Source organism: Podarcis tiliguerta, assembly GCF_965153285.1.
Source record: "Podarcis tiliguerta genome assembly, chromosome: 17".
Taxonomy (NCBI): Eukaryota; Metazoa; Chordata; class Lepidosauria; order Squamata; family Lacertidae; genus Podarcis; species Podarcis tiliguerta.
Genome location: NC_139550.1, coordinates 6,736,802 through 6,753,576, shown reverse-complemented (window position 1 = coordinate 6,753,576; position 16,775 = coordinate 6,736,802). Strand labels below are relative to the sequence as shown.

Below are 16,775 nucleotides of genomic sequence, written 5' to 3'. Positions count from 1 at the left end.
TTTGTTGTGCATTAATTCAGAATAGCTGCCATATTAGTTTACAGTGCCAAAAAATGGTGGGGTGAATCTCTTGATTTTTCTGTGCTTTAAAGAACTGTACAACTGAGGTTGCTAGCTTGTTTTTCAACTGGTTTTATATCCTGACAGCAGCCTGCTGCTGAAATTTAACCCATGAAGCTTTCCCTTACACTGGCGGAATTTCTCATTTCCAATATGAAACAGTTCTGATAAAAAATGGTCAGGCCTTTGTTCAGCTGAGTAAAAAAAAAAAGTAAGCTAAGATCTAGTCAACCTGTTGCATCATCTGGTGTTCTGCAGAAGATGACCCAATGGATTACCTAGATCCCTTGTTCCAAAACAAACACAATCCAAAATGTTCTGGCATGTCTCTCTAAGCTTGCAAAATGAAGGTTCATACGGCAAACATACAAATATTTGGTATAAGTTATGTGCTCCAGTGCCCTGCTGAGAGGGTTCGGACCATTTCCCCTTTCTTCTTGGTGGTTGGCATCCATCTGTCTTCAGAGACAATGAAGTGCACCTCCAAAGGTGAAGGCAAACCACTCTGATAGCACCAAAGTGACCTTCCTGGGGTGAAAGCCAGGAAGCCCTGAACTGCCCAGGCAACAAGACCCTCCTCTTGGTCTCGCTGATGTGGTCCAAAGGAAAGCAGAGCAAAATGTTTGGCACCAGCTTAGCTGAGGAGTTGCTGGAAGGAGGCATACATCTGAAGGAGCGTCTCCACCCCCATCGTTCTGCCCGGACACTGAGGTCCAGCACCGAGGGCCTTCTGGTGGTTCCCTCACTGCGAGAAGCCAAGTTATAGGGAACCAGGCAGAGGGCCTTCTCGGTAGTGGCACCCGCCCTGTGGAATGCCCTCCCATCAGATGTCAAGGAAATAAACAACTACCAGACATCTGAAGGCAGCCCTATTTAGGGAAGCTTTTAATGTTTGATGTATTACAGTATTTTAATATTTTTTGGGAAGCCGCCCAGAGTGGCTGGGGAAGCCCAGCCAGATGGGCGGGGTATAAATAATAAATTATTATTATTATTATTATTATTATTATTATTATTATTATTATTATTACAAGGTAATATCCAGCCATCTTAGGTGCTCCTCTCTGGATTTGTGTAGGGTTTACTCCTTAGCCTTTTCTCCAGAAGATATACTTTTTTAAAAATAAAATTTATTGGATATTTTATAATTATAAAAAGAAAAACAATGGAAAAAAACAAAACATGGATTCAACAAACAATACAACAACAATAAAAAAAAGAAAAAAGAAAAAAACAATACAAGAATACAACATAAAAGAAACAAGAACACACATCCAAACTTTATATCTAAATCTTTCATTAGCTTATTTCCTCGACTTCCTCGCACCTCCCTTTTTTGTATTCTAGTTCAAATTAACTGATTCAACAAATCCTTTCCCTCTTCTTCAATTTTTGTTCTATAATTTATCCTAACACAATTTGACTTTAAATTTTCCACTTTAACACATTAACACTTAATAGTCATATAATTCTTAATAACACTTCTGCTAAAACCATATAGCTTCATTCCAATATTCTTCTAACATTCATTAATTTTGCAACATTTCTGTAAATATACTTTAAATTTTTTCCAATCTTCTTCCATCGACTCTTCTCCCTGGTCTCGGATTCTGCCGGTCATTTCCGCCATTTCCATGTAGTGAGAAGATATCCTGCAGGGCAGCTGAGGTTTAGGAGCAGAGTGTTCCTTCCTCTAGATGGGCTACCTTCCCAGGTTGATGAGGCTCATCTGCCCCTCACTTCCTTCCACAGCGTGTCCAGAAACCGCCTTCTTGACCGTTGGACCCACTATTGGTCTCATCCGGTCAATCTGCCAGAGCCTGTCTTCACACGCAGGGAAAGACCCCAATTCACTTAGGGGTTGATACCCATCAGCTACCCTCACCTGGTTTAGCTGGCCAGTCGAAGCCATTCCCAGGGTGTGGCTGCTGTTGCATGTTGACAGCTTCTAGGAGCCACAGGTGAGAGCTGTGTGCAGGTTCCCTACAAACTTAACAACAAGAACTCACTGAAAGCATATGAATCAATAGTCAAAAAAGGTAAAGGACCCCTGGACAGTCAAGTCCAGTCAAGGACGACTATGGGGTTGCGGGGCTCATTTCGCTTTCAGGCCAAGGGAGCCGGTGTTTGTCCACAGACAGCTTTCCGGGTCATGTGGCCAGCATGACTAAACTGCTTCTGGCACAACAGAGCACCGTGATGGAAGCCAGAGCACACAGAAATGCTGTTTACATTCCCGCCGCAGTGGTACCTATTTATCTACTTGCACTGGCATGCTTTCAAACTGCTAGGTTGGCAGGAGCTGGGACAAAGCAATGGGAGTTTACCCCGTTGTGTGGATTTGATCCACCAAGCTTCTGATCGGCAAGCCCAAGAGGCTCAGTGAATTAGACAACAGCGCCACCCACGTCCCATTTGAATCAATATGGCTTACTTGACCCAACAATCTCACCCCTCAATGCAAACAAACCTCACTGCAACTAACCACAGACAACCAACCACACCATGGCAGTCCCAATCCCTCTCACTACCAAGGAAATGTAGTAAGTGAATAGAAAGAGAACCTACCCCGTTGACAGTAACACAAAACTCCACATGTACACTATATAAAAGAATATAATTTTCACCACCCCTCCCTGCTTTCTTCTTTCCCGACCTTACACTGACTACTACACTAATGTCTCATATCTAATGTAACTGATCTGTAGAAAACACGTTGCAACTTGAAAAAAAAGATAATGCATGTAATTTGGTAAACCAAGAAAATCTTTAATGAAAATTGTTCTTATATGAAGTTTCCTCTGGTTGCAATAATGCTGAATGGCCGCAAGAGGACACCACAATGTAACTGATTTTTGGGGAGAAATACACTCAGGAGCATGGCAGGGTTAAGAAACTATGTGGATAGGAGGTGTCAGAGTAATGGAGAGGGGTCGCGGGGGTCAAACGGCGTGGTGTGGCACTGCGTGTTAATAAATCTCCCTCATGCATTTGCGAGGCAATGGCTGTTTGCCTGCTGGAAGGTTCTTTAACATAAAGGAAAGCAGTAGCTGCAGCAGCAGCTGTGGCAAAGATGGATATGTGGCCAATTCAGAGTTATGAAATGAAGCCCCCTGCCCCACCTTGCCCAAAGAGGATTTTTTACCAATAAATGCCAGAAAGGAGAAAACACCAGGCTCAAGATTGCTTGTTTGCCTGAGGGTCATTTCACACTGGGACACGGGTGGCGCTGTGGGTTAAACCACAGAGCCTAGAACTTGCCGATCAGAAGGTCGGCGGTTCGAATCCCCGCGACGGGGTGAGCTCCCGTTGCTCGATCCCTGCTCCTGCCAACCTAGCAATTCGAAAGAACAGTGCAAGTAGATAAATAGGTACCAATCCGGTGGGAAGGTAAAAGGCGTTTCCATGCGCTGCTCTGGTTCGCCAGAAGCGGCTTAGTCATGCTGGCCACATGACCCGGAAGATGTACACCGGCTCCCTCGGCCAATAAAACGAGATGAGCGGCACAACCCCAGAGTCGGCCACGACTGGACCTAATGGTCAGGGGTCCCCTTACCTTTACCCTACATTTCACACTCCTTGAATCTGGGTACAAAGTGTCATTTGAACTGACGGCAGGATGGATGTGCAGCCGAATCACCTGCTCGTATTTTAGCTGCCTGGGTTTCTCAGCCCTTGACCCAGAAGCAGAGGAGCGCAATCTCTTTCCTGATCGCTGCTTCGTTGTTGACTGTAGGGAAATCTGTGCATCTTAATGCAGCTCTCACATTCGGATGATGCCTGGCTGCCTGTACACCTTCTTTGTTAGCAAACAATTGCCTGCGTTATTGGGAGTGTTATTATACTTGCCCTGTGACCGGTTAGATTTCTGTTTGGAGGAGTGCTATACCAACTGCACTGGCTCCCGGTGGAGTACAGGGTCAGGTTTAAGGTGCTGGTTTTGACCTTTGAAGCCCTATGCGGCCTAGGACCCTCATACCTACGGGACCACTTCTCCTGGTATGCCCCGCAGAGGACCTTAAGGTCCACAAATGACAACACCTTGGAGGTCCCAAGTCTCAAGGTGGTTAGACTGGTCTCAACTAGGGCCAGGGCCTTTTCAGTACTGGCCCCCGACTTGGTGGAACGCTCTGTCACAAGAGACTAGGGCCCTGCGGGACTTGACACCTTTCCGCAGGGCCTGCAAGACAGAGCTGTTCTGCCTGGTCTTTGGTTTGGACTCAGTCTGACCCTTATGTTTCCCTCCCCATTGTAGATGATTCTTCAACTGCGGTGCCATGTAGCAAAGAGAGCTGGGAAGCATAGGAGGCCGATGCGAGGAACCCGGCGAGCTTCTGCGCAACCTCTCCAACTTCATCTTTACAATATGATCGCGCTGCGTCTCTGCCTCGTTTCCTGCTCTTAGTGGCCCTGCTCCAGGTCCAGCTACATGTAAACAAGGTGTTAGTATGCCATTAGTTGTGCAAGACCGTAGGTGGGGAAGCACATTTTGAAAGCACATTGGAACATGCATCCCATTCAAAGCCACGGGGGCGGAAGAAGGAATGTGCATTTGGATGTGTATCTGAATCCAAAGCCGATTTCTGCCTGTCGTTCCCAGTAAGTTATCCACACCTGCAAGCCTGCCTAGGCCTGCAGCTCTCCTTAGCTGGATCAGGGTATTCATATTTAAGGGCACGTTAATTTCATGGTAAAAATAAAATAATCAAAATGCATCTCCAGCAATTTGACCTTCAGGTTCTTCCTTGGGTTGCCTTATTGTAAGCTTGCTCTCTTTATTTTATCAGTTTTGTCTAGACCAGGGGTCTGCAACCTTTAAGACAAAAAGAGCCACTTGGACCCATTTCCGAAGGGAAAAAAAAACCAGGAGCCGCAAAACTCGTCATTATAAAAATAATTTTTTTGTCACTTTTTTATTATTTCTTTGTTTGACCCCTCAGAATTACTCCTCCTCATAGAAATAAACGTTAAATTAATAAGTTACCTTTTTGTGTGTGTGTGTTCTTCACTCCCCTTCAAAACAGTGACCAGCGTACATGCCCCCTTTTAATGCAGTGACCAGCGTACATGCCCCTTACAATGTAGCGGGCGGGCGGGCGGGAAGGTGACGTCGGGACGGTGCGTGACTAACGCACGCACCGCCCCCATGCGACGTCACAGCCAGTACAGCGCCCGCCACAGTGGGGAGTGTCAGGGCACACAATGCGCCTCCTCCCCTCGCTAGTATCCGCCCCGGAGCCGCGGCAAAGGTGTAAAAGAGCCACATGTGGCTCCGGAGCCGCGGGTTGCAGACCCCTGGTCTAGACTTTGTATTCATTGTCCCCATCTTCCCAAAAAAGTCCTCTTGCCTTGTATCGTCTCTAGATCAGACGGATACGCTCTCGGTTTTGTTGATTGTTACTCAGGTTCCATGGATCTGTGACACTCGAGAGTCTTTTAAAAACAGGCAAAACCAAACTCTCTTTTCTCTCCCCAACTTCAGTTCAGTTTGTGCTTCCCTTGAGCTCTCTCTCAATGCTGGTGGAAACCCAGCACAATGACTTTGGGTGCGAAACCCAAAGCCTTACATGACTTGGGACCTAAATACTTGAAAGAGCATCTTTACAACTACCATGGGACCTAAAATCTTCAATCTGGGGGAAGATGTCCTTCTTGGGGTCCCATAGATAGGAGCAGCATGAAGAATGTGGGTCTAAAGCAGGGCTTCCTTGGTGGTGGCACATGTTAGTTTCTGTTTCTCTCACTGAGCAGCTGCTAGTAGTCACAGGACTATGTTTTCATTCCACAGTTCAGATACTGCTGGATTCCCACAGGAAAGGGAGACGGGATGTGACGTTTACTGGTTTCCTGTTTCCTTTGTTCTGTCGTTTCTTTGTCGGAGTTGCTCTATGCTTCTCACAGAGACAAGGTGTATATTTGTATGCTCTCAGCATAGCTTAGTAATAAAGCTTAGCAATGTAGTACCATACCTGCCGCATCCTTTCGTTGAGGACTCTGGGAATACTCTGCTGGGCTCAAGCCAAGATGAGCCGTATCAGCTCGGAGCAACGGAGCTGAATTTAACTGACTCTGGATTTCCCTGGAGAGAGAAATCAGGCAGTCCCCTTCTTCACTTGCGTACATGCAATGACTTTCTTCTTCACGTAGGCCAGTGTTTCTCAAACTAGAGTCTCCCGCTGTTTTTGGACTACAACTCCCATCATCCCTAGCTAGCAGGAGCAGTGGTCAGGGGTGATGGGAATTGTAGTCCAAAAACAGAGGGAGACTGTTTGGGAAACATGGATGTAAGCTTTGGAATGGTAGTTTTGTGACTCTTTTGCTGCTTTCATTGCTGTCTACAATGGGTTATAGGGCTGTTTAGTTTCCATGTAATTGCGTTATTGCGAGTTATCCTGCTCTTTGTTAGGGAGGAAAGGTGAGTGATCAATGTGGAAATAAGTAAGTAAGTACAGTGGTACCTCAGGTTAAGTACTTAATTCGTTCCGGAGGTCCGTTCTTAACCTGAAACTGTGCTTAACATGAAGCACCACTTTAGCAAATGGGGCCTCCCGCTGTCGCCACACGATTTCTGTTCTCATCCTGAAGCAAAGTTCTTAACCCGAGGTACTATTTCTGGGTTAACAGAGTCTGTAACCTGAAGCATATGTAACCCGAGGTACCACTGTAAAGTGGTACCTCAGTTTTCGAACGTAATCTGTTCCGGAAGGCTGTTCAAGTTTCGAAACATTCGAAAACCAAAGCATTGACTTACGGAAAACTCAATACAGAAGCCGCGTAGCATGTTTGACTTCCAAAAAGCGTTCAAAACCTGAAGCATTTACTTCCGGGTTTTTGGTGTTCGAAAACCTAAACGTTCAACTTCCGAGATGTTCAAAAACCGAGGTACCACAGTAAGTATGTAAATAAATATTCAATGCCTTCTGCTAGCCTAACTAAAATCTCCTTGGGTGTCCCCCCTGCTCTCTCTGTTCTTGCTTCTCTCATCTGTATACTTGAAAGATTAGCAAATAGTTGCTCCTAGTCAACCAGTCACTCTTAATCCAGGGGAATAGCGCTATAAAATACGTTGGTCCTAAATGCTGTAACAACTCCTGCAGAATGCCCTACGATCAATGTTTCTTCGCAACCACACAGAAGAGAACGGCTGGGAAACAACCATATTTAAGCTCTTATCCCTGCTGTTCTCCCTTATCCTGTTTCTCAAAGTGTTTCTCCAAGGGGCCATGCTGTTGGAGGTATTCATCTCTGCCTCGCTCCCCTGTTCCCATAACAAAATGAAATTATAATTGAAATAGGACTAATTTCCTAGCCTCTCTCTTCCTTCAATGGCAGTGAAAACAAGTGCCAATTAAATATGAAAAATACCAACTGCCATCATGAATATTAATTCATAGCTCACGGTGATATCTGTAGCATTCCTAGTCTGGGACTCCCAGCTGTTAATTTGGGAAATCGCTCCATGCATGTCAAGCAAATCTCATGAAAATGCAACAGGCGATGAAGATGGGTCTTTCTGTGGGGAGGACCTGCGGCAAAACAAATGAAATGGGCCAAAGGATGAGCCCTTTCTAAGGCTGCAGGAGCCTCCTGCACTCAAGTGGAAGCCACGTTGGACGTTCAGCTTCCGAAAAATGTTCGCAAACCGGAACACTTACTTCCGAGTTTGTGGCAATCGGGAGCCAATTTGTTTGGGAGCCAAGCTGTTCGAGAACCAAGGTACCGCTGTAGTTTGGTTTAACAAAATTCACTGAATTAGTTCAAAAATCTCTGAACTGCATCTGAAAGTAGTTTCCATTATTGCTGAGTTAACTGAATGTGAATTGTGTTCATTTGGGGGACCATTTCTATTGCAACTTTAAATAGATTCTCTTACTTGTCCCCCCCCCCCCTTTAAACTTACAGGTCCAAAGTATCTAAATATCACAATGGTTGGGCCCAATAAACAAATCACATCCCACTGTGTGCGCGTTTTGATGTTTTCTTCATCTTAAGTATATTTACAGCTTTTTTCTTTATTATTCTCTGGAATTTGGTGGAACCCAGTCACTCTGTGAAATTATCCTTAAATAGAGGGCTCTGGAACTGGTACCTCTATCTGAAAATGTTCAACATAGAACTGGCAAAGTTCCAAGACTTGTAAGAATTGCAATATTGGGCAAATAAAGACTCAAATTTACCTATTTCATTATCTGAACCTGTCAGGGAACTGCCATCGGAGCCAGAGGGAGAGGGAGGGCTCCAGAGGGATTCCGGAGAGCGTCCCGGGAGGGAGAGAAGCAGCACATCTTCTGGGGAAGGAAATCAGCGTAGCAGCAGTGGAGAAGGGGGGCAGATGGGGGAATCGGTGAGGTGGCTCCAAGACTCCTCGCCGGGGACCAGCGGGGAGAGCACAGGTCCTCCGATGCCCACACCCTCCCTGCGCAGAAGACTTCCGCACAGGGAAAGTAGGCGGCGACTAGGCGTCAAAGAACTTTTATGCTGGAAGAAGTTCAAGAAACGCCCACTGACGGATTCTGCCAGCGATTGAGACAGCCACGGGCGAGTGGCTCTCCAGACGGAAAGGGTTCACTCAGACAACCCAGCCAGGTGTGGCGCCGATTTACGCACGAGCAACCCCTAGAACCATTACAGAACCCAATCTCTTTTACTTTTCAGGTAAAAACTAGCGATTTTAGTGACTTGAAATTTGTACACTTGAGAGCAGAATCCTATACACGTTTGAGGGAGTCACTCTCTTCCTATCCTGTTTAATATCATTGTTTCCCTGGAAGCTGCTATCTTCCTCGCTTCCCAAATTACTCACATGTTTGATACCACCCAATGAAGGTTCGCCTAGTGAACAGGACGACATCACGACGTGGCGCGACCAATCAGGTTGGGCTGTGTAACAAGGTCATTGCGTAGTCTCAGAGAGGGAAGGGAAGAGAGAGAGAGAGGGCAATTTCGGTGAGTAAGCCAGCGTTTTCTCAGGAGCGTGCCAAAAATCGTTGAAAAGGAGAGGCAGCTTTTGGCAGTGCCAAAAATTATTGCAAAAAAAGGAGTAAGTGGCAGTTTCGGCAGAGTCCTGGTTGCGAGTAATTGTCAAGAACTGAATGTATCCCTTCATCCTCAAGGCAGGATGGGAGAAATGACCTGAATGCTTAGGAATTTCAACCACAGCCTAAGTTTCTTCAAGCCAAACAACAGTGTGTTGCAGGAGATAGTCTTCTGGGCTTTTCTGGCTGATATATTATCCCCAGTTTTTAATACTGGGAACTTTCCTAGCTTAATGCCATCCCATTTTCTCCCCAGAAGGTGCTAATTGACTCGCCAAGCATTTGGATATAATTAGTCGATGCAGTTTGCTTGTCGAAAGCTATTGTATTGGGATGAGCGGCAGAGAGAAAACAAGCAACTCTCTGCGGCAAGCTATTGAATAGGGCTGAACTGCCTGGCACAGATTCCATTAAACAAAACCCACAGCCTGATTCTCATTTCCACTGCCATTGGCTGAAACACCAGCCTTACAAAAGCCAGGGCACCTCGCAATGGATTGTTCTGTGGCGGAATAATAGTCTCAATTGTTCGCTGCTCCAGAAAATATGAATGCATTCTGACAGGGAGGAAACTGCTACAATGAGAGGAAGAAAAGGGAGAGGTTTATAATTTTTATTTAAAATAAACTTTTTAATGGACTACACAGGCATGGTTGCTGCTCAGTCTCTCGACCAGAAGCAATGGCGCAAATAACTGTGACATTGTTTTGTGTGGGTTTCTTTTTTTCTAAAGAGGAAAACTTTGAAAACCAGAGGAGATGGGGAATAAGCATCACACAATCACTTAAATAAAACAAGAGACAATATTACAGTGCAAAAGAACAGACAGGCTCTGTTTATGCTGCAGCCGTGCTGCACCTCTGAGAAACCCTGTTAAAAAATAAATTAAAAAAACTTTCTAAAGCCCATTGCATTCCCTTTAATTGGGATTTATACAGCTGTGCACACTCACAAACACACAATCACACACCTTAGTTTATATGCATGCGTGTGCCATTAATTTGGAAAAGGCCAACACATGCAACTCCATGGGAAGACTCTTGTAAGGCCCTCGGACAGGAGGCTGCAAGTTAACACGTAACACTTTTCATCTGTGCGAAACACACTGAGGGACTGAAGGAGGGGGAAGACATAAGCCACACAATATTAAGGACAGTCTCCCGGTTAATACCCTGTGAAGTTTCACTGCAATAGATGGAAAGGAGAAATCAGATCTATGGCTAAAATTGCCCCACATTCAAAGCCAGCATGGGGTGGGGTGAGGGGGGGGAATGCAGAGTAAACCAGTTGACAGTTCACGAGTCCTAAAATAATTGTCTGCCAGGATGACAGCAAAGGACATGATGGCGAATTTTGGCAACTGAGTTTGTTCGAAAGTGGAACTGCTTAAGGGAAAACAGCAGGAAGCACCAATTCATACGCCCTTTGTCCCGATCAACAGGCTCCTGTGTTGAGAAGTGTGGTCTGCTTTGGCTGACTTGGAAAGGTGGCGTACTGGGACTTAGGGTCGTATCCTGTGACAGAAGCACACCACCCACATCAGCTTTCTCCTGCAAGAAGGTGGAAGTTGCTCAAATTTCCACATGCAGAGTTCTTCCCAATTCCTCCACAGCAAATGGAAAAAAAGAGTGATATTCTGTGCAGCTTGCAACAAGCACTAAATACTCTGGACTAGCAGAATGGTTGTGGCACCTAGGGAAGTTTGAGGACTTTGATCTTTTGTGAATTCTGATCTGAAGGGACCCGATTCTGACCTCCCAGACTTATACTTCCAAATCAGAACGTTGTTCCTCGCTTTGCATTTCCCTAGATTTTCCAACGCAGTTCTTGCTTCCAAATGATAAAAATAAATTCCAGCTTTAGAACCCAAGTATTTTTACATGAACTGTATGCAGTTGAGGAGGCTAAGCAACATACACCAGCGTGTAATCCAGTCACGGTTGTGGAAACCACCACTCTGGATAGAGTGTCTGTCTCATGGAGTCTATTCTCCTTGGGTCAGTTTAAACATTAAGTCATTTGAAGTGGTACAGTTCTTCCACATTTGAAACACAAGGAATCCGGAAACACCAGGTATTAAAAAAAAATAGCCATCTTAGAAAAACAACTAGATCAGAACTCTTCTCACAGAGATGGTAAGCTTTGATGTGCGACATAATTTTCATACCAATGTATGAGGTGGCATAATTACATCCATCTCAAGGGTCCCTGAGGCAGCTGTGGGAAGCTCTTTTGCTGATGGTGCAGAGAGCTTAGCTGGTTTGTTCTGGTTTCTGTACATGGGTTCAAACCCGCTCTTCTTTGCAAGAAAAAGCGATAGCATATTTGAGTAGCAGCTGAAACCTCTTGAGGGACTCACTGATGATGAGCTGGTTAAGAGCTTACCTGGAGCTGCTTCTGGGATAGATGGCATGAAGGGCATCAAATCAATGCTGCAGAAAAATATTATCTACTTGGTTTCAACCAGAAAGTAATGTTATAAAAGATTAGTCCAACATCTTGTTCTCAGAATGGCCATCCAGAGGCCTATGGGAATCTCTCATATCATACGACCGAGTGCATATTATTGCTGCGAAGAGATGCTCAACTGCTAGTGGTTGGTGCTCGGGAATAAGTCTTCTTGAGATCAGAAAAGGTGTGGAAGGAGCAGATTATGAACCATCAAGAAACAAGGATTATGTGACAGAGCTCAGAAGGTGGGACCCTAAGCTCTGTTCTGCAATGGAAACATCTCCATGTGAATTGCTACTCCAAAGTATTAAGAGATGCACATACATCACTCATGAAAAGCCACATGAGATTGCTATCAATGCCATCCGTGGCCAAGTGACCCCCAAATGAGTTCTCCTTTTGTTGCTTGGGTAAATTCTGTTGTTTTCTGCTGAGGTTTTGAAGGTGCAAGGCCTATGACGTTCTCCTGACCATCAGAGGCACACAAGTGGTAATTGTTCCGCTGTACCCAGTGGCTGCAAGCAATTTTCACTGTGAAAATGCTCCACAACCAATCTTCACAGCTAAAGAACTGAGCTGGGGCTTGGCTGTGTAAATAATCCTGTTGGTGGTTGAATACAATCACCGGTGAATCAACAGGCGCTACACCGGTCAAAAATGTCAACAGAGGACCTTAGAGCAAGTATTTCTAAGCTCAGTGGTGGCCACCCTTATTGCCAAATGCGCCATAAATTGTAGCTCAGTGGTAGGGCATTTTCTTTGGGGTTGGCCCCAGAATCTTCAAGCAGGGTTGGGAGAGACCAGTTTCTGAAATCCTGGGCAGCTGCTGCAAGTTAGCATAGACCAGTGTTCTTCAATCTTGGATCCTGAGATGCTAGAATACAACTCCCATCATCCTCAGCCTGCTTAGCTACTGGTCATGGATGATGTGAGATCTGGGGACCCAAGGGTTGCAGGACACTGAGCTAGATGGATCAACTGATTGGACTCGGTATAAGGCAACTTCCTGATATTCTCAGATAGCGGTAGTCTAGCAATGCACCACAGAACATATCCCACCTTTGAAGTCTTGGTGGTGCCTTCTGGCCAATTGGGCTGGGGAACATGCAGCAGGGGCAACTCTAGAGGCACAGAGAGGAATATAGGCTGGACTCTATGGCATAGCCAGGCCCACCAGCACTCTTGCTCCTGGCAAGGTATACTGCAACATCCTCGTCTAGCACCCGGGTCACAAGTTGGCTACAGATGATTAATGCAACAGTGAGCATCTCTGAGTCAACTGTAAAGGACAAGGGCACATGCTATGAAGGGAGGAGGGACTGTAAAGAAGATAAAAAAAAGGAAAACTGGATGTTTTTATGCTTTTTAAAAAAAACGGATTATTTTCCTCCATTTAGGGAGAAAACCCCACAATATCTTTAAAAAAACCCAAACGACAACAGACAGACACTTGGCATGCACAGTTAGTTTGAACATTTCCATTTAGATTATCGGCAGCTGATTCCACAGACACTTTTACAGAGGTTTATTTTTTTGTCCTCAAAACAGGTAAAAACAGAACCTTGGAATTAATACCAGCTTGGAAACTGGTCCATACGGGGCTAAAATGAACTTGCCAACAAGAGACACCATTTATATGACTTCTCTTTTCACATTTGTACAGTACAACGAAGCAGTATTTTACACAAGTGTTGAATTAATGTGTATTCCATTAACACTTTCAAACCAGCACAAAAATGAAGGGAAGTTGTATGCTTGAAAGACAGTCCAGTTGTGTGTTGTTGTTTTTTTAAAAAAACTGGCCAATTTCGCATCCATGTTGAAAGTCTGAAAAGAGAAAACAGCAAGTCTCTCAACTTGGATCTCCAATGGAGAAATGCACAGTGCTATGGGAAGGGTTAATGCAGTGGACCAGCCTCAATTATTGGAGCAATGTGGACACAGGGAAACATGGGGCTTGAAGCTGAAGATGGCAGCCCAGCCCAGCGCTGAGCTTCAGTTCCATTACCCCAGGACCCAACCCCAATGTGTGGTGCACATCCACCCCCTCTGATCTGCTTCATTGGCTGCTGTTGCCATGGAAACACAAACCCTTGGGATCTCAGGGTAAGCAACAATGGTGTCAGAAAGATAGAGGGAAGGATCTGACCAGGGGCTGCTGCTTTGTGCTGTGGCCCTGGCCTTTTCTTGTTAAGTTCTGCTCTTAAGTTATAGCTAACCAGTCTTCCTGTTCAACAGACACAGATAATATACTGGATGGGGATGGGGAAGGGGAAGGGAGCTAGGCTTTAAAGATGAGGTAGAAAGCCAACTGCACTTGCACTGTGAAGGACAAGAGGTTACGAAGGCAGAAGAGGAGCAGTAACAACAAGACACATTTTGCGCGTGGGCATAACAGGATAGCTCCAGCTGTACGACCACGAGTCGGAAAACAGCCCCGATTTATATTACGCTACATGATGTACTTGCACATCTCAGCCGGAGAAGCAGAATCATGTTCTTCATGTGCTTTCTCCCACACCACTCCTGAGATGGAAGAGAATCCAGCTTGTTGGATATCTAGATGGAAGGCTACTATTGGCTTAGGTTCCATCATCAGCTTAAGGAAGGAACTTGCTCTGCAGAAGCTCTTTTGGGCCCGAAATCTGGTTGTGTAAACATCAACTCCCTCCGTAATGACCCCACCCTCCCCGGAAACCACTGAACCACCACAGCTCACATTGTACGTACACAACAGAAAACAGAACTCACTGCCTTTAATCTAGAAATCAGCACAGAAAACCCTTAGAGCTTTATTATTGTACCAAAAAAAGGGGAAGGGGGATAAAAATATATATATATTAAACCACTATTTTAGGACATACCCTATTCATAAATAACTGAACTTTTTTTGTTTTGTTTCCGTTTCGCTGTCGCAAAATTACTCGAGATTTTCAGATCACATCGTCATTGTAACAAAACAAAACAAAAGTGAGGCTCTCGCATGTTGAATTAAACTGTGCAGAAAAGACGACGACACAAATTTGGGGTTGGGTGCGTAATAAACAGTTCTCAGGCCTTGAGGGTTTGAAGAAGGCCAATGGGCCGTTTCTCGCCCAGCCTTCCCGCCACAAGAGTTTGCGTCCATTTTGCAGGTTCTGCTTCGATACGCGGAATATTCTGCGTGCAAGGGCGAGAAGATGTCGAGCTTGCTGATCTCAGGAAAGTTTGAAGGCCGTTCTTCGGATTTGGCAACTTTTCCATTGACGGTATTCCTGCATTTCTTTCAAGCGGCTGAACGCAATTTCTTTCTCATATAAATAGAAACCATTATTTCCACACAGGACATGCAAAGTAGTGCAATGATTACTATACAACAGCCCGCTACTGGGAAGGCAGGTCTGGACATCTGTCCCAAGAAGCATCGCTGTAGACGGCGCAGGAGCACTTTTGCTGCTGCACCCCTCATCTCCAATCCACAGGAAGGAGGAGCACGGGCCAGAGCGCAAAATTATAAGGTCCGGACAGCGACAGGGTAAAGGAGCGACAAATGTTCGGCTCCTTTTATTGGGAGTTTTTTTGCCGTGTAATAGTGGATCACTTCCGGAACACTGTCAAACGGGGGGCTGTTCTGACCCAAAATGTATTTCTCTTTGGTTTTCGCCAGCTTCATATGCATAAACCCTTGGTTGCTCCTGCGGAAAGAAAGGAAACAAGAAAACAATTCAGCATGTGAAATCTCTCTCTGAGCCAGTTTTAGAGAACTCTTAACCAAATTCACGCGCCTGCTTGACTGTAACAAAACCTTTCCGTGGTTTACAAGAAACAGAAAAATTATCAATTAAATTGGTTAAAAACAAGTAAATGACAAAATGTAAAGAACAGTTAAAAGGATTTGTAAACTGGATTAAATAGATTAAAACACATCAATGGGTCTGGATAGCCTTGCCTAAACAGAAATATTTGAAGCAGGGGCTGAAAAGGGGATAGCGAAGTTTCCTGGCCGGATGTCAAATTTAAGTGCAGAAAATGCAGTTTTGCAGAAAACTGGCTCTGACAATATGAGCCTCACACCAGATTAATTAACCAGCCAACCAATCCTGATGCAAAGGCAAGGTGGGTGGACTGTTTTAAACCCCCACAGGGATCCGCAATGAGAGTAAAGGGAATGAGTTTCAGGCAGACTGAAACGAGCTGTAGCTGCTAAGATGTTATGGAATGTTTATGGACATTCTAACTCAGAAGATGGAGACGCGGGTGGCTCTGTGAGTTAAACCCCAGAGCCTAGGACTTGCTCATCGGAAGGCCGGTGGTTCGAATCCCCGCTACGGGGTGAGCTCCCGTTGCTCGGTCCCTGCTCCTGCCAACCTAGCAGTTTGAAAGCACGTCAAAGTGCAAGTAGATAAATAGGTACAGCTCTGGCGGGAAGGTAAACGGCGTTTCCGTGCGCTACTCTGGTTCACCAGAAGCTGCTTAGTCCTGCTGGCCACATGACCCGGAAGCTGTACGCCGGCTCCCTTGACCAATAAAGCGAGATGAGCGCCGCAACCCCAGAGTCGGCCACGACTGAACCTAATGGTCAGGGGTCCCTTTACCTTTAACTGAGAAGAAATCTAGTGTCAGCACACAAGGCCTGGAGATAACAGCAGATGAGGCTGTGTGCCATTTGTAGGCATTGATGTTAGAGAAAAAGGAGCAAGGACAGTTGCAGTACTGGTCAACCGTTAGCGTTGTCTGTGTGCAAGTGACATATATATGGGTGCCAGTGGCATTATACCCAATCACACAAACTAATGAATAAGCAAAGATCACCAGTGCTGAAGCAATGATTCTTCAACATCAACTTCGTTGGACTGGTCACGTGCGGATGCCTGATTATCTTTTTTTTAAATAATATTTATTAAAATTTTTCAAAAAATACATAATCACTTATGGGACTCCCCCCTTCCCCCACCCCCACCATATTCCCATTTCACATTGTTGGCCACACAAATTCCCCTTTCAAATTAAAGCTTAATTTGTTTTACCCTTAATAATAATAAAAAACCCGATGTTCTTTCCCCAGGACCCACCCCCTTTCATTCCACAATTTCCATTTTTGATAAAAAAAGCACCCCAGATAATAACAATAGAAAAGGTAAAAAATAAGAGATATAATGAATAATAAAAAAGAAAGACCAATTCAACAAAAAAGAACAAAGTTGGCAAGCCTTTGGAGTTTTAGTTCTCCCCCCCCTGTCCCCGGTTTAA

The 16,775-nt window shown here is 45.1% G+C and overlaps 1 protein-coding gene across 1 annotated transcript in view; it reads right to left on the bottom strand.

Annotated features, from left to right (window-relative positions):
• Positions 1–9,694: 9,694 nt before the first annotated feature.
• The window catches only part of SHB (SH2 domain containing adaptor protein B), a 141,654-nt gene continuing 134,573 nt past the window's right edge, over positions 9,695–16,775 (bottom strand). The window contains exon 6 of the mRNA XM_083420228.1: positions 9,695–15,220. Within this exon, the coding sequence (XP_083276354.1) occupies positions 15,037–15,220 (184 nt within the window). The 3' untranslated portion in view covers positions 9,695–15,036. The remainder of the gene's footprint in view (positions 15,221–16,775) is intronic.